The sequence below is a fragment of the Opisthocomus hoazin genome, chromosome 13 (assembly GCF_030867145.1).
Source record: "Opisthocomus hoazin isolate bOpiHoa1 chromosome 13, bOpiHoa1.hap1, whole genome shotgun sequence".
Lineage (NCBI taxonomy): Eukaryota > Metazoa > Chordata > Aves > Opisthocomiformes > Opisthocomidae > Opisthocomus > Opisthocomus hoazin.
The window spans coordinates 28,251,358-28,269,779 of NC_134426.1; the positions used below are offsets into that span (position 1 = coordinate 28,251,358).

General features: G+C 41.7%; 1 protein-coding gene across 4 annotated transcripts in view; it reads right to left on the reverse strand.

The window, feature by feature from the left end:
- Positions 1-18,399, reverse strand: part of GIT2 (GIT ArfGAP 2) — a 31,120-nt gene extending 12,721 nt beyond the window's left edge. For 2 of the 4 annotated variants that reach the window (XM_075435021.1, XM_075435019.1), the window contains exons 1-15: positions 18,290-18,399; positions 13,780-13,913; positions 13,116-13,228; positions 12,289-12,394; positions 11,838-11,924; positions 11,540-11,670; positions 10,329-10,423; positions 9,472-9,517; positions 7,867-7,918; positions 7,182-7,254; positions 6,736-6,833; positions 6,321-6,432; positions 5,171-5,313; positions 4,209-4,358; positions 1,111-1,359 (exon numbers count right to left, since the gene is read on the reverse strand). In XM_075435021.1, the coding sequence (XP_075291136.1) occupies positions 1,111-1,359; positions 4,209-4,358; positions 5,171-5,313; positions 6,321-6,432; positions 6,736-6,833; positions 7,182-7,254; positions 7,867-7,918; positions 9,472-9,517; positions 10,329-10,423; positions 11,540-11,670; positions 11,838-11,924; positions 12,289-12,394; positions 13,116-13,228; positions 13,780-13,913; positions 18,290-18,341 (1,641 nt within the window). In that variant the 5' untranslated portion in view covers positions 18,342-18,399. The remainder of the gene's footprint in view (positions 1-1,110; positions 1,360-4,208; positions 4,359-5,170; positions 5,314-6,320; positions 6,433-6,735; positions 6,834-7,181; positions 7,255-7,866; positions 7,919-9,471; positions 9,518-10,328; positions 10,424-11,539; positions 11,671-11,837; positions 11,925-12,288; positions 12,395-13,115; positions 13,229-13,779; positions 13,914-18,289) is intronic. The other 2 variants (XM_075435020.1, XM_075435022.1) reach the window with 2 other exon arrangements.
- Positions 18,400-18,422: the final 23 nt, after the last annotated feature.

Sequence of the window (18,422 nt, forward strand, 5' to 3'; positions counted from 1 at the left end):
AGAACCACTGCTTCTATCCAAATTTCAAACCCAAGGACCTATACAAAGCACTGTCATGCTTTGCAAACACTGCCACAAACAAAAGAATTCTGGCATTGCTTGCTGCCAGAACTGCCTTTATATCAACGTGCCAATTTACAATTACACTGATTTCATAGTTTGAAGTTCCTATTAGTTTAACTGCAGCGGGGGGAAACCCAGCATACAACTTTCTGCACAGATTCCCCGGTGCACTCTCAACTGTCTTCTTCGGGGTGTGCACGGAACATTTGCCTTCCCTCATGCCAGGCAAAATACCCCGTTAACTTCCCAATACGTTTTAAAGGGCTTAATTATTTATCTGGAAGGAAATACAAGATAGTGCTACCAACAGGGAAACACATTGAAACAAATCCACAAATGTTAAATACATGCCTAAAAAAATACTGTCCCATATTCCTGCCCACAGGGCAACCCAAAAAGATGCAACAAAAAAATTAACTTTCAGAAGCACTAGTGTGTGTTGGGTCACTTTCTGCAGTGCGAACACCTCTGTGCCGAATCCTTGTGACTAATATTGAACTCCCTCTCCACTATTAACAGATCATACAGGAAAATACTAAACCAGAAGAATCTGTTCAACTAACAGATCTAAACCATCTGCAGCCTCCGGTTCCAAACTCGGAGTAAGAAATTGGTGGCCTAATGAAAAAGTTAGCTTCAATTTTATTTTTGAAAGGTGGTCCTGAAGTTCCGTGAGTGAGCACATGCCTGTATACCTCAAGAAAGAAATCCATGACCTTTACCTACCTTCTTGGAATACTATGTGTCCCCCCGCTCCTGGTTTTCAAACAGCCACACATTGATACTTGGTAAATATATTGTAGTTAAAAGAAACAGCTGAGCAGAAGCCAAAAGCTCCAGTTTATGTATTCCAGAATTGTTCTAGCTTTTACTTTTCAAAACATCAAGCTCCTGCAGACATGTTAATACAGCAAACATGAACAACTCTTACAGTTCAAACTCACTCTGAAGCAGACAGTTGAGCAGCTTTGGTAAATGAGCACAGCTGGAATAAACAGAAAAGGCGAACATAAGAAGAAACGCAGAAGCATCAGCAGTTTTACTTACATGTGGAGGGAAAGGCTGCAGTCTTGTTATGCTTTCTTCTGGGTATGGGACCTCTCCCATGGGGAGGTAGGGTTTCTGACCTGATCCAGTCTCATACATGGACATGGGTCTGCTACCCCGTGCAGATGGTCGCCGTTTTAAAGAAGAATTGTTGGTAGGGTCTGTGTACTCAGAACCAGTTTGGACCTGATATATATTGGTTGTGGCCTGTCTTCTGAGGTTGGTATTTTCACTCTGTAGCGTTTGAAGCTGAAAGAAATGTTTAGCAGTGGGACTTTGTTGTTCTAATAGCAAGCGTCAAAAGCAAACTGACTATACAATACATGCTTGTCAGCTTTACTAGTAAACCCAGTTACTAGTAGCTGGGGTTTGATTTCTTTTTCAAGATCGACTTGACTTGCTTAGTCTCAGCATAGAAACATCTATGTTCCAGGTCTGGAAATGTTTATGTGCCGATTTCCAGCACTTTTTGCCAGGATGCAAGCTAAATTAGATCTTACAATTGGCTGTCGTAGTTAAAAACACACACAATCCATTTCTTCCAGCCTGGCTGTACCGGCACATGAATCGTGTAACGTAACGAGGTTGGGGGGGGAAGGACTGCCAACAAAACAGTTCTCCAAGCAAAGCAATCCACTTCAGCAGTCAATACTGGAACTCAAAAGAGGACTTTAACATAAGGCCTATGAAATCTGAAAACGCCAAAACTACAGCACAGACACCAGAGGCAGCACAAAGAAAACTAGAGCTTGCTCTGCAAAGCAAGAAGAGAGCTGAGCTTATGAAAATTAAGTATCAGCTACTGCTTTCTAAGAAGCCAACAAGAAATAATTTCAGAGCTTTTTATTATTATGTATTTGATGGATGGTAAAAATGCAACAATTCTGGGTTTTTTGTGGAGTTACTCAGAGTAAGTTTGCTATATTAACACATCATAAATCAAAGATGTGAAAAAAGTCAGTATCAGCAATTCTCTAACAATAATTGACTATAATGCTTCAAACAGCTGATTCCCTTTTAAACAGGAAATGGCATAATGCATTTACTGCTTGCCTTTCCTTTGCATCATATGAGCCTTCAAGAACATTGTCTCTATCAAAAAATCCTGTTTTATCTAGAGCACTTCCCAGAATCCTAAATGGAATGTGCAGACTTCTGTCAATTCATGCTTTTTCTCCTCACTTTCTACGTGCCTGGAGGTCTTGAGATTTGAGGATCAGTCAGGAGCCAAGCTACCCCTCTACAGTTTGACATCAGAAGCAATTAAACAGGTCAACTTTCTAGTGTCCTTCTTCCAAACTTTCCTCCACATTTTATAAACGTGATTTTGGTGCAGTTTTAGCCAACAGCTAATGTAAACTCAGACCAAACTCCTAACCACCTCCAAGCACCTAAAAAAAATCCACAGGCATAAAAAAAAAAAGAGACTTGTTCCATTAGAATGCCCATTAAAGTGACGGAACTATTTTCATTTAGGAAGAATCTGCTCTGTAGTGGCATTCATCAAGTGCAGCTTTGCCTCTTCTTTAATTAGCATCTTTTGCTCAGTAATTGCCATGCAAAATGGCATTAGATACACAGTTGGCTAATAAGGTGATACACAAGGCAGAGAGATTTCTTTAGTTTATGACCTTCTAAGCCTTTCCTTAAAAAAAACAAAAACAAAACAAGTAAACAAAAAAAAGATAGACTCTCAAACGACATGCACTGCATTAGAATTGCTGAAGTAGCCCAAATACATTGGTCTCTTGCCACAAATCACCCATGAGAGAACTCCCATCTTGTGCTGAAGTCCCCAGCAGCTTACAGCTAAGACAGCCGTTACCCCTTCCTCCCACCCCACGTTCTGCAGCAGCACATGGCTGTATCGGTTCTTCACCAACCCAGAGCCACTAAACACCAACCTAAAGAAGCCCCGTAGCTCTACACATCATCAGGCCATAAAATCAGTGCAACTCATCTTCAACGTGAGCGAGCCCTGGCTATACCATCTTCCAAGGCAAGTTCAACCGCAGCACAGCAATGATCTCTCTTCTGCTACACCACACAAATATACTAAAGCCTCATTTGTTCATAAGCCCTAAAGATGTCTTTTTTTTATCTAAACAGACACACTGAGTTTCTTTAAACAGATGTTAAGTGAAAAGTTAATTCAACTGATGCAGAGAAATGCTTAGCCAGTACAAGCTGTTAAAAGACAAAGGAAACCCCCTGAAATCTCTAAGGTTCCTCTCAGTATTCACCATGCCAGCAGATCTGAACACAGTTGTAACAGAAGGATGGCACTGAACAGACACAGATATTTGAACCTGATGAATTAGCTTGGCCTCAGATGCCAAGAGCTCAACAGCTCCCACCACTCTCCACAGCATCGGCCTCTGTCCCAAAACAATGTGGAAACAAGTTCTCGGCACAGGTTCACCTCTGCAAGAGCACAGCTTGAACAGCTTTACAGGGAGAGAGCTTTCTGCAGCACACACTGTAAGTCTTGCACTACTGTAATTATTTGGAAAATGGTGTTTTTAACACTAGGTAAATAATTATTTTGAGGAAGAAGCCAGCCCTTTCCAAGCTAGCACGACAGACAGGATTGTCAATCTTGGCCTCCTGGCATACAAAATCTTCACATTGTATTGCCACATTTCAGATTATTTTCTGCTGCCAGACTGAATTGGGCTTTTAACTTCCCTTCATTCCAGCTAGGCTTATTCATGGAAAAAGAAAAACCCAGCATATTTACTGGGAGAGTTGGAAGTACGCTACACAGCTATGTGCAGATGCAAGATATGTGCTAGGACTTACTTCCTCATTGTTGAAAACTGCTTCTCACGAAGCAAGACAGCAAAACCATACAAGACTTGCAACAACTGTCTTGCCACTTGGAAAACTTACATGAGAGTGAACTAAGCAGGTCATCACCACCTCCATAAAAAAATAGTCTAAAAAATAGTCTTATCTGATCCCAAAGCAGCTCCACTTTAAAATAAGTCTTGTCACTATCCTAAATATTTGGTTATTGCATCTTCAGTTTCAGCAGTTTTATTGCTCAACTTAAAATACATCAAGAAATGTGGAGGTTACACCACTGTGCCTGTTACCTTTTTCTGCATGATCCTCAGCTCATCACTCAAGTTGATATTCACTTTCATTAACTGCTGAATCTTGACCTCAGAAGCCACCAGTGCATTTTTGACTTGCATATACTCTTGGGGTGTCACTGGTCCATCTGACAAGTCTGAATCCAAGCTCTGTAAGCAGTAAGAGAACAACACTTGCACCACGGAGAAACAGAGTACCAAAAGAAAACAAGACAATGAGATTTTGGACAGCTTTTCATGTACTTACTTCAAAGGAATCATGGTTCAAATTAAGTTCAAATTAATGAGATCCATTTATTAACATAATTTCAGTTGAGTACAAAAGCAATTTGATGTCAAAAAACTCTCAGCTCCTCTATGCACAAAACCATTTGCCTCAGCATTTCAGTGACACAATACTCTTTCATAAGGTTTGTTTTTTTAAATACTTACTAAAGAACCAGAAAGCCATAGAAGACAGATTACTAAATATCCAGTGTGCATGTTACCAGGGAAGATTAAACTAGAACTCCTAGGCTTATCGCCCCTTTTTTACCATGCTGCATTATTTTCAGGGACAGTTTAAAACACTCAGTCGCTACTGGTCTGCTGAAAGTATTTCTTCAGTAGGAAGCAGTAAATGTTGGTGAAATACCATGCAATCACAGATCAAGAGTGTTTTGGAAGATCCAATTATTTCGTATGCGCAATCAGATCTCTGTCTCAACTCCAGACACACACAGTGGTGCCCATGACTTTTCCAGAGCAGCACTTTATTTACAATAAAAATTCCCTAACTCGTAACACTTAATGTTATCAAATTTCACAGACCGAGGCATGATTCTGAAATTCATTTGAAAATGAATTAAAGTACTCATTTTCTGATCATTTACATACGTTAAAGCCCCTCACAAGGGGAAACATTCACTGCAGATTACCTTTACGAATAAAATTTGGTGCATGTATAAACATTTCAAACCTACCTTCTGCCTGTTTGATTTAGCTGCATTTATGTCCAGATCTGTATCTTCATCTGAAGCAACGCTGTCATAATCAGGCTGGTCATTATCCTGACTTTCACTACTATGTTGATTGCTGATTGATTTGAGTATCAGCTCCACGTTTTCTGTAGACCAACATACACCATTTAAAAATGTACTAGTGAGTTTGGAGAAGAAATGGAAGTGCATACTTCAATTTAAAATAAATAAAAATCACAAAAGATCTTCAATTAGAGAGACAATACAAGACACGCCATAATAAAAAGTATCATTTAAGTAGCCCAGTTCAAAAAAATTAATTTAGATCCACCTAATAGGTAAGGATTATTACTGTCCAAAATGGTTTTGTCTTTTCATTTCTTGTGTTTAGAGAAGCTCAAACAAGTGGTGAGAATCATGCTTTCGCTGCTTAATAAAATTCACATAAGGGAAAAAAAAGCCCGCAAAACAGGCGACACTGGACAAATGAATGTTAACATTCAGATAAAAAAATATAGGCAAAAATTAAAAGTTGGAAAGTTTTTTTGTATTTTCTCTCCAGAGGGAAAACTAGTGTTTGGATGTTGTTTCATACCATCACGGCTAGAACTATGGCTCTATCTGGTTGTTGGCGTAGGTATTTGTATTCTTTGATATCTGTCATGCTCAAGAAATACAAAAAGTAAGCATTTTTAGGCAAATTAGCAATATGCTCAAGAGCATCCAAATGACAGCAAAGCCCTGCATGTACAGAGCAGCCAGGAAAGCCAGCATCTAAACCACTGGCATCACCCTAGCTGCCAACCAAAAGAAGTGCCACTCTAAAACTGTACAGCAGCATTCCGGAAAATATTACCAAGTTGTTATAAACTGACAAGCATCATAAAAAGATGTTTCTGAATTGCACATATCCCACTTGATTTAATTGTATTACAAATACCAACCTTAACAGACAAATCTCTATCCCTGGGCAGTACTTTGGTGGCCTAATGCATGTTGTCAATAGCCTGCTATCCATGACTTAGCTCTTAATCATTTGTAAAAACAGTATAAACCTCTTTCTTCATTCATGTACTACTTCTGACTGAGGCTATGGTATCAAAACTACTGAAGAACTGCATATAGAAGAGCTGACAACCAAAAGTATACTGACCTTTCGAACCAGTGAGAGAATTCCCCTGTTGTCGTCGTTTGGCATCACTTAAAATATCTATAACTAGGGTAGCAAACTCATGGGCATTAAATCGAGCCAGCTTCTGTCTTCCCTAAATTACAGAATAATGCAGCAAAAAAAAAGTACATTGTATATTAGATTAACAGCAGAGTTTCCAGGTAAAATGAAAACTATAGCACTCACAGCAAGTTGATTTTCCATTACATTCACTGCAAAAAGTGTGATTTAAATTACCCGGCTGCACACTCCAGAGCAGGGGCAACAGAAACCATTTTAACCTCTTTACAAGTAGATGCAGTTCTTCTACACTAACGATGTACAGTAAAGCAGTATTATTTAGAATACCAGGCCTATTAAATAAAAATAGTTTTACAGGATCAAGAAGATTGCATACCTGATTCCTGGTTGAGGAATATTCAGGATTTACGGGAAGAAAAGGGACCACTGTAGTCTCTGTCACGAGCGTACTATGATTCTGAGTAGCAAGCCAAACTGCTCAAGGAAGAGGGAAAAAAAAAACAAACAAAAAAAAGAAGAGCGAATAACCTTCCTGTACTATGTGACAGTGTTCCTTGTCAAAGAATAAAGGACACAACAGTTCAAGCACAAACACAATCATTCAAAGGAAGGGTTCTTCCCCCAGAGGGTTCTCTACTTTGTAAAAAACACAAGATTTTTTCAACTAACATCACCTTCAGACAATGCAAGACAAAGCAACTACCATCATCAGTAATTACTGCATACAAAAGTACTTTAAACAGAACATACGCTTGCACTAGCACCTTGTATGTAACATAACAATTCAAATTTCTTCCAGACACATTCCAGAAAGTCATTCACCTGCATCTGTTTCCCTCCTGTCAACTTCATCATACACATCCATGGCAAGTTCTTCAAATAAGTGGTTGCTTAGCTAAAGGTAGAAGAGAATACTCACAGCTTGAAAATCAACAAAAAATCACTGTTGAATAGAGGAGTATCACCAGTATTGTTCTTCCCTCAGCTGCAAAATTCTTATCCTTAGATTCAAATTGCTTTGGCTAAAAGCTTTAAGTAGAGGGAAAACATATCCCCACCCTAACTTGTACCAGGATTTGGTCACCAACACTTCAGTAAAGCCAGTGAGCTGGCATTACTATCAACTACCCAGCAGACAATGATGCACTACTCTGGCTTTCCAGAAAGCTGAAGGCAGACAGTAACACTTAACACACAGGTTTGTATAAAACAAGTGAGAGCAAGACAAACAACAGAGTTTAAGGTTCTGAACTGAAGAGACAGACCTAGAGATACTACCCCAAGCAAGACCAACAAGTACTTGCTCTCCCTCATGTATTTGTCATCATCTCTGCTCCTCCATTTCTGCCTATTTTCATGCTTTTCTCTAGACTTTTAACTTGCCACAGAGTTGACATTTATTTACGCAGGAATTAACAGCAGCTGAAACCAGCCTGAAAGATGAAGTGCAGAGTTTGCCACCTCCAGACAAAGATGTGTCACACAGCACACTGGAAGATTTACTTACAGACTGAAGCTTCTTCTTAGCTGCTTTTGCAAGTTCTGATAAATCTAGACTGCTATGAAAACAGAAAGTGATCATCACATCTACAGCATTTAATAGCTTGTTTAAACAAATTCTACGTTTCAATAATTCAATGATTAAAATGTCACTTTGAAATTCCTTAATCTTTTAGCATCTTTTAGTTTTCAACACATTGATCTTACTAATACTGCTAATATACCTATTAGTACATTCTTAAGATTTTCTAAGCATCAACCTTAAATTTAAAACAACAGAATCCCAAAAGTCTTCTGGAATATGAATACCCACATCTGCACAGCTCAAGAAGCAGTCAAGCTGTAGTGCAACAAAATGCAAATGAGGAGTCTGAACCATATGATCATTCTGACCAAAACCCGAGCCCTCGGGAAACACACAGGGTTTGTTCCACGGGACTCTGCAGGAGGCAGGTGACCATCAGGCTGGCAAGTGGCTCTACAGCATAGGGCCATGCTTCAAATTATTCTGTACTGATTAGTAAATAATCTCTTCTGATAGTTTCCAGCCTTGAACACGAGGCACAAGGTGAAAATTGTACAGTTCCAACAGAGTTTATCATAAAAGCCACAGATCAGGAAGCTGACAAATTTTGAGTCCGTATTTGTATCACCCAGGAGAAGACTTCTCTGACCTACAAGGACGGAAAGGCTCAAATAAAACCTCTGTATGATTAACTGACATCACAGGGAGTTTGTGTAGGCAGTCGCCTGGACAAGAAAAAAAGCCCCAAAAGGCCAGCGGAGGACATCAGGCAGAGGTAAGAGAGCCAGGCTGTACTGCAGGCTCCGCAGTCGGAGCAGCACCTTTGAACAAGCCATTTTCTCTGCACAGCAACCTGCTCCGCTGTGTCATGAGCCAAATGATACTTACTCTGCACAGCAAAATACTCTGCACTGAAAATATTTATCCAATAGCTAAACACAGCGGATCTAAAAAGATCACAGATGTTAAAACTAAGTATTTTACCAACTATTACATATTTTCTATAGTTTTTATTTTATTACAGTTTTTCATAGAAATTCTGCAAGCACTGAGTGGAACAGTAGTTTACTTACAGCCGCCTTATTTCCAATTGCATAGCAATAAAAGAAAAATAGGGACTTATGATTAATACTTCATCTGGTTTATACAAACATGATTTCATTGATCGCCATCAAAAGTTAAAAGCACTCAGGTGATCAAAAGTATAAACATTTTCAGAGAAAAAAAAGCAGCTTTCTTGCAAGTATTAGTTTAAAAAAAGCTGTATCAGGAAACTAACTCAACTGGTCCCTACATTATTTACAAAATCGGTTTCCCAGGAATCTCCATGTGTGTTTCTTTAATATAATTGTCTTACCTTCCCCCCCTGCATTTTAACAAATACAGTAAACTTCTACAATTTTCTGATTTTGTTTAAATGACAATGTTCTTTCTAGGAAAAAAAAAGCGCTTCCAAGATCAATAAAGGCACACATTAAAAAGGCAGAATGATAACAAGCTTAAAAGCTGCTTCAGAAAGGAAATGAAACTTAATTATTGTGTTTTATTTTTAACATTTTCAGACATGCCATGGAATCAGCAACTTACCTGTCTGCCATCTGAGGTATAACAAAGTGCTGTCCGTTTTTATGCTCTAGAGTTGAAAACAAATTGCACTTTAATAGGTCGTTACTGGACTACAGTTTTCAATGTTGGCAGGACATACAGTTGGTATTCAGTTCTACTAAAAGGCACAGTAATGAGAAACCCAAGAATACGTGCAACCGGCAAACACAGAATAATTTACCTTGCATGTCATTACTCAATTTCCAATTACAGGAAGCTAGCAAGTCTTAAAAGAAGGTTCCCACCACAATTTGCTGGTGTTATCTAAGATTTCAGTCAAGGCTTATCAACTGTGTTAAAATTCCCTTAAAAAAAATAAGTTCTAACTTAGGTGCTTTTATAGCACCTAATGGCTAAAAATTATTAAGTGCGTTTGTGTTCAAAAGCTACCCACTTAATCGCATGCTCCCCTGCTTTTGCATTTCAATAATAACAAACTACTTAGCAGAGTTTCCAAAATATCTCCTACAGACTATTCAACATTCACACACTTCTGTTTTCCCTGCAGTTCACTCCTTCAAGTTAAACAGTACTCGTCTGATCTTACATGCAGGTTTCTCCACGCTTTTGGGAGTAATTCCATTTCTAGGAGACATATTTGTGGAAAAACAGAAAGGAACATTTTAAGCTAGGTATACTTAAAATCCTGCAGTTTTATCTGAATTTTAAATGTACTGTCACTAATCTTACATCTTCTACTTTCTTTAGTTCTTCCTGTATAATTTATATAATGTTAGAATATTTGAAATGCGTATAAAAAGTGTAGTAACACTGACACAAACGTTATGTACCTCATAACTGACACTGAAAGATCTGAGAGCGTAGCTTGTTCTGCTTACCTGGTTTCCTGCCACAGAGATAGAAAGCTAACCTGTCTGTGAGTTCATACTGAATTTCCACCAGGCGCTCTGCCAGTTCGTGATGCCCACCTTGCCTGGTTTACACACAAAAAGGTCACATGACTTATTCATTCTGAGACATACAAAAAAAATTAAGTGGTCAGACAAACAGATGCAGTACAAGCCACTGTTCAACACTGCACACTTTTGAGTGTATCAACACAGCACAGACTCACAGCACAAGTGTACAATTTCAACAGTACGCTCCAGTGGGCAAAAATGCCATAGATCAATTTTTAGGAACTTCCCAAAATCAGTCAGTGAAAACTCTGGAAACCTTTGTCTACCGCTTTACTATAGAAAAAAATAGATGATATAGGCTATTTTGAATACGTTATTTACAATTTCCTAGACACTTCCTGAGCTCATGTAGCAAACTCACACGACTTCACATTTGATTAATAGCATTGAGAAATAGAAATATTCTGGCATATTGTGTTCTGCAACCAAGCGAATTTCTTCCGTCTTCAGATTCCATGTATGACCTCAATTCAAAGGCAATCAGAGCAATAAGAACGTTTTATTTACACAATGTGCAGCTTCTACTTGATCAGTAATGTCCAATTTTGCACAGAAACACAAAAACCTTCAGCGCTGCGCCGCAAGTCTTGCTGACCAGCAGAGCATTCATGTTTCATCTTTCCTGACAGCAGCGCTGCGTGCGCTTGGGAAGCCGACAGCCCTTCTGAAGGCCGGCTTTCCTGCGGGCGCAGCTCTGCGCCCAGACGTGCCTCACAGTGCAACTGCTGCTAAGAAGCCTGGTTCCACCCCCTGCTCCCTGACCCATCCATGCAGTCCAGCCCTTTCCTACAGCAATTCCCTAGTTGATCCGCACTCCTGGAGCCTACTTGGCTTGCTGAACTTGCAGAAACTCGTCTCCTCAGATTACTTTTCTGTGAGCTGCTAGATTGGCACAGCCTGTTTCATTGGGATCACAACTGTTGTCTCAAGCATCCAGGAAAATGCAGACTATGAAATGATGAAAATGCTTATTTATACTCTATATACATTCAGTCTTTCTGGAAAAAGTACTTGTTAGCATTTAACAGTCAAATTATTTTCAGGACAGAAACCTACCTAAGCAGGTTTATCATGCGATTTATGAACATCTGTTAACACCTAAGAGCATCACATATGTCAGAGCCTTCTACCTTGCACAGTCAACTGGAGTTTTTCCATTGGAGTCTTGCGTGCCAGGATCAGCACCATAAACCGCTAACAATTCTGCTTGTAAAGTCTGTCCTGCCTTAGCAGCAACATGGAGCGGGGTGTTTCCTTTCTCCTGCAAGTTATAAAGAAAAAGCACATCGCTACTTAATCAACAGGTCTGATTAGAAGATTGACATACAATACGTATCAGCTCAAATCAAATACAATACGTATCAGCTCAAATCCGTATAAACTGTAAGAATTGATTGTATATCAAAATAATGAAAAAAACGTTCATACAGGATGAAAGAAGTTGGCTTGGGCTCCTAAGGAGAGCAATCGCAAACAGGTCTCCAGATTCCCTGTCCTTACACTGGAATGGAGTTGCTGAAAAAGAAGCAGGACTGTACTTAATACAGCGGCAAGAACTGTGATTCAGCATTTGTTTTTTCAGCCATGCTTTTAGCAGCAGGTATGCAAGAATTCTTTCTACAGCTGTTTTGTGCATACATTTTCCTGCAAGTTCACTTAAATCGATGCCTCTCAACCATCCACATCTCCAGTATCCACATACATAATCAAATAGAAGTGGCTTCAGGTTGAAGTCAAGGTGTACTTGCTTGCGTAGCAGTGCTGAAGAACAGCAATAGTTACCCCAAGTCAAAAGCGACTAACTGAATCCAGTCCGATTCCACCGTTCTGTGACACACAAGCTGCAGCTCCTGCAGACTGCCAGAAAAAACATACTAACCTTACTAAGATCTTTGGCAGTAACACTGTCATCTTCACGGCATGGCAAGCGATGAACAAATGCTAACATTTGATATTTAGCTCTTATGAATTCTGCTTTATTGGGACTGTAAAGAGAAACCCAAGCAACAGAAGGGAAAGAAAATAAATATTAGTGCTCTCACAATAACACAGATGCTCTAGAAAAAGGAAAATTGACAAGTGAAGATTGCATTCGATCTTTGCACGCTACTGGTAGCAAAGTTAGACACAGAAAAACGTTTTCATTAAAAAAACAACCCAGTGCAGATTGTCTCATCATGCAGAGCATACTTGTGTTACAAACATCAAGAGATCTGCAGACTCTAGGATGCAGTGTATATTTCTTAGAAGCACTGAACTTCAAATTATACCAACTTAAGATCTATACTTACTACATGCAGTTATTTACATTTTAAATTTAAGCACCATATTCAGCGACAGAAATCTTCTCTCAGTTGTTTTTAACTCATTAACCAAACTCAGTCTCATTAGCAGCATTCAGTTAACTGAAGCACGTGGCAAAGGTCTTCTGATCCAACTACAAGTAAAGGTCCTCACTATTCAAAGGTAGAGGTCAGGAACCAATAGTTCAGAGAATTCATGCAATGTATTCCCATTTTTGCAACAAATTTTTAAAAATTAATCACTGGAAATTAAAAAAAAAGTAAATAAATAACTAGTTTACTCCTGTTCTCTGCCAGCAACAAAATATACGCAGGTTCCCATAGAAACCTTGCTGCCTCTGTCACTGCTGAATAAAGTAATCCCACTCCTACAAAAGTAAAAATTCTGTAATTTTCCACTTACTGCACTTTATCCTGTGGGCTAGCTTTGCGCCTTCCACTCATAACAGAGGCAGGGTCCAGCAACGAATGTTCCCATATGGAGTTAGCACCATTATTATACAGCGTTTCAACCATCTGAAATCCACAATGCATACAAACACGCAGTCAAGAAATTTTGCAGCTAGCTGCAGAGACTGACTGATCGAAGATCTGTAGTTGCTCTCCGGCGGGCAGCAAGCCAGCAGAGATTCACCTTCTGTGTGCCAGCATCCATAACCTCCTGGGGTATCAGAACCAGGCACATGCCGAGGAGGTTATCATGTGGAATGCAACAAGAATACCCGTAAAATTCTCTACTCTTCCAACAGCAGCTCTACTGAAAAGAGAGGCTTGCTATATATTGAAAATTTAAGTTGAAGCAGGTGCACTGCAGAAGTCTGAAAGAAAAGTTGAAGGTGACCTTCCAAAAGAAAGGTATGGAATTAAAAAGGCACAGACAATTCTGATTTTAGTGGTCCACCCTGGCAAAATGAGAGAAATAAAAGGAGACTAACTTAGGAAAAGAAACCTTAAAAGGACCAGCCCCTCTCAAACAAAAGCTTAGTGATTTCGGTTCTGTTTAAAAAAATGTTAAAAAAATTATTATATCTAGTTTTAATGAAGCATGACACAGTTTTACTTTTTACCTGCAGCAGTGTTGGAGGCCATGGTGTATGCTTGAGATGTCTCACTTGAGAGATGTGACGGCCCAGACTTCGATGAACACTACAGCACTCATCACAGATCAGAATCCCCCTGTTTATAGACGCCCAACAAGGATCTGAAAAAGAGGACATTAATTACAACACAGAAGGCAACGTGACCTTGTATTTCAAACACCAGGTCTGAACCGATGTGCCCTGCCTTCTAACCCTAGTTTTACTGCTTAGCCACTATATAAGCTTGTAAACGTTATGGCCTTGCCGGGCCTCTGGATGCTGGGGAAATGACAGTCCTTGCACTTACTGGGGACGGAGGAGTCCCAGACAGCCAGATCTGCTGCGGGAACTCTGAGAAAAGCCCCACTGGCTGCAGTTCTTCCTATGGGAACAGAATGCCCTGCTCTGTAAGCGCAGCAGGACGCTAAATTTACTGCCTTCCTGAAGTGCTTACACGTCATCTAGTGGAGTCCTACAGAAGTATTTCCAACAATAGTACCTGCCTGCTCTTTTGAAAAACTCAGAAGTCTAGAAATAAAAAGTGGTAACAGTAGTCACGCTTTTTCACATACTACTCAGTCTTCAGTTCTATATTATTAAAGTGTTTTTTAATTTCCACATTAAATAATATAAAAACACTCAAGGGTGCCATGCTAAAACAAAAAGCAAGAGACATATGTGTCAAGTTAGAGGCTCAGAAACATCAGGAACTGTCAAGCAAGTTAACTTCGACTCTGAACAGATCCAAACTGAAGCCATCTTCTAAGCAAACCAGAAAGACAACTGACAGAAGGCAGAAGTAGCAAATAATATATATGAGCTGTTAGGTAACTTCAAACATCAGAAAGTATAAAACCAAGCAGGAATGTCACATCAGATTGAAACGGAATATATGCACCACAGGGCATTAAACTGCGGTGCCTCTGCTGCCCTTAGCTCAGCGCTCAGCAGGAACTCCGGTTTTCCGTCAGGGACATGGGAAACTCAGCGCGCCCAGAACCCTGCAGTGACAGGCAACTCAGCAGCAAGACAGAGCTTCAGATCTGGCACATCCCAGGGGAAGGAAAAAGGAATTCAAGACCTCTTCTGTTTTGGAAGACACTTCTTCATTTCCAATCCAGAGATCAGTTTGAGGCTAAATGAGTGAGTACACACAGCCTGGTATCTGATGAGAGATCTTCTGCATCCTGTCAGAACACATCGAAGCAATTGTGCATCACAAAGAAGTCTTCTCTGACCCATGCAGTAAATTTACTGACTCCCTGAGACACGAGATCTGATCACAGCTGTGGTTTTTCAGCGGAGTCGATGTTGTGTGTGTGCTGAAGGCAATGCAGGCAAACCTGTTTGAACCACGGCCGTGAGGGATGCAAGCATCTATTCACAGATGATAGCTATCACAGCCCACAGCCAAATTAAAGCGTATGTTGTAGGAAAAAACCTAATTTAAAAATTAATAACAAGCATGCAACCTCCTTATTAAACCATTCCATTATTTTAACAACTTTCGCTTCTAAGAAGGAAAAAAAGAATCACAATGAAATGAGATGCATTAGCGCTAAGGTAACAACCCGAGACTGGAGGCAGCTTTCCAGATTAACGAGTCTAGCCTCTCTTCATTACAGACAACCTTATCACACACTCATTCATAAACTAATAGGATTCTTCTGAAAGCCATTACGTTTCCTGTTGCACTCACTGGTTACAGGCTGCTTGCAAACCTCACGCTGTTTTGACTAGCAGTCATCGGGTTTTTTCTTTACACCCATCTCGATACCTAACTTCACCGGCTCCAAACAACGGGCGTTTAGCCGTGACAAAGTCAGCTGCTGTTTATTTGTTCCCTTCACAGCAGAAACGGGGCTTTAAATTTCTTCTGCAGAAAAAAGCTGAGGCCCTGCTCCTAATTTCAGCTTGTACATTCTACTTGGAAGAAATCACACTGATGAAAGAGTCCACGTTTATGCAGAACCTGTCAGAAACCGGCACCATTGGAAAGGTGGATGGCGCGGTGCAAAGATGACAATAAAAGAAAAAAGACAACAGATTTGGCAAGGGAACCGAAAAGTTCAGCCCAGCAGGCCAAGAGAACGCTCTTTGCTCCCACTAAGCACTGGGGGGGCCAGAGAGAGGACTGGCAGCAGCTCAGGTCCCAGTTTAGGATCCTAAACAACACGGAACAGAGCGGATCCAACAGCGTGCATGGCGGAGAGCGGACTGACCAAAAAGCACTGGGAAGTTAAGCGCTGCAAACTGTTTTCCGAGTCACACTGGTTTAAGTGAAAGAGGTTTTTTAATGAAACCACACAACGATTTGCAGCCCCTCAATTCGATTCATACCTGGCTGGTATGACTACACGGCCACCACTGACTGGTTCCCCAGTAACAGACGGGGACGGGAAAGGGAGAAGGAACACGCAGTTAGACAGCCTGAAGATACAGAGAAAGTGCTGTCTCGTTACGGAAAATTGATATTTCAGGTTTAAATTTAATTTAATGAAGTGTCTGTGCTGGAATTTAATCATTTTTAAAGGAGATCCAATTATGGACACAAGCAAAACATGCTTAAGACAATACCAAAATACAACAAAGGAGAAGCTAGAAAGATAGGTCGAATCTGTTTTCAGGAACATGGCAGAGCGATTCAAAACAGGAAGCGTGTGATGAAGGCAAGCCTGAACCGTGAGTCTGAGAAGCGAACTCCTGCCTGAGAATAGGAAGCATACCATAAAAGTACACGTAAAATCACCCGACGCAAAAGAAAACTATTCACACTTTGCCACAGAAACAACGCGTGTATCGATGAAGTTCAAGGGGCAAGCACTAATTATCACAGCAGCCAGGCATCCTGCGCTCACTACGCCTGATCTGGGCGCAAAGGCTGCAGTGCCCCGGTCTCCTGGCACAGCGTAGCAGCTCCCAAACACCCCGCCGACAAACTCTCTCTGGTTTAAGTCAAAGAAAGGCTCGGGGTTTTTTTATTTGTTTTTATTTAAGAAAGGATTTAATTAAGATTTCTTTATATATAGGGATAAACGAGCAGATTTCTTCACCAAGATCAAGTAAATATCTGACAATGCTAATGCCATGACAAAACAAAATAAAGATTACCCTAACAGTGATTCTGATATACTGCATAGTCCTGACGAGCTTAATGAATACAAACACAGTAACACAACTTTATCTCAGAGTCGTAGCACCCCTGATGTTTAAAAGCATAGATATCCTACCTCGTATGAGATAGGGGCAGCTGCTGACATAAGACACGTACGCTGAAGTTACTGTGCAAACAAAGTTCTACGAAGATAAAAGTAACTCCCTGGGAGATAATTTGGGTTTGTTTGGGGCTTTTGGGGGTTTGTTTTGTTTTGTGGGTTTTTTTGTGGTTTTTTTTGTTTGTTTGTTTTCAGCCAGCAGTCCCATTTCACAAACGTTGTTACCCTCTCTCCCACAGGGTACCTCTGGCCATTCAAACATTACCTACATGACAGTGCCTTCACCCCTTTCAGCACGCACGTAACTACATTGGAAGGACCAGCACAGAACACAAACAACAAAAACCAGGTAACTCCGAGAAAGACAGACAACAAAGACACACAGCTGCTAAAATAACTTGTAAACTGGATGGTTCTAAGTACCACAAAACTCCAGACGGTCAGAAAAGGAGACGCCACTGCCTTTCCAACCACCAGGTTTGCTTCGGTACGGTCCCAAACCCGCCCGCAGCGCGAGACAGGCAACGCGCCCGTCAGCTCCCCGGTGCTGCCAAGGCTGCCGGAGCCTTCGGAGCTGCCTCGCGAGGGGAGTCTGCGACACCCCACTCCCCTCGGGCCGTGGGGCGAGTCATGCCCTCAACACGCTGTAATTTCACTCTCCCCCGGCCCTCAGAACAAGGGATGTCTCCAAAGCCACCTCCACCCTCAGCAGCCCCCATAAACGGCCCCTGCCCCCTCCAGCGATGCCACCGCCGCCCTCCTCCCGCCCTTCGGCTCCATCACCGCAAGGCTGAGGATCACAGAACGGTTTGGGCTGGAAAGGATCTTGAAGATCATCTGGTTCCAACCCCCCTGCCATCAGCAGGGACCCCTTCCCCCAGCCCAGGGTGCTCAGAGCTCCATCCAACCTGGTCTTGAGCCCTGCCAGGGAGGGGGCAGCCACAGCTTCTCTGGGCAGCCTGGGCCAGGGCCTCACCACCCTCATGGGGAAGAATTTCTTCCTAATATCTAATCTAAATCTGCCCTCCTTTAGTTTAGACCCATTCCCCCCTCGTCCCATCACTGCACACCCTCGTGAAAAGCCCCTCTCATTTAATCCAACACTTCACTAATTGGCGCGTCCTCCAGCTTCTTCCAGCCCCCCTCACCCCGAGCCCGAGCGGCTCCCGCTCCACCGAGCCCCGGAGCGCGGCCCTAGGCCGCAGCCCCCGGGGAGGGCAGCGGGGGGAGGCGGCGCCGGGGAGCGGCAGCGAAGCCCAGGCGCGGCGGGAGCCGGGGCCTACCCTGGGCGCTGCAGTCGGCGCAGACCTCGCTGCTCCTCAGCCGCTTGGACATGGTGCGCGGCGGCGGCGGGGCCCCGCGCTTCCTGCCGCCAGCCCGCCGGGCGGCCCAGCCGAGGCGGCAGCGCGCAGGCGC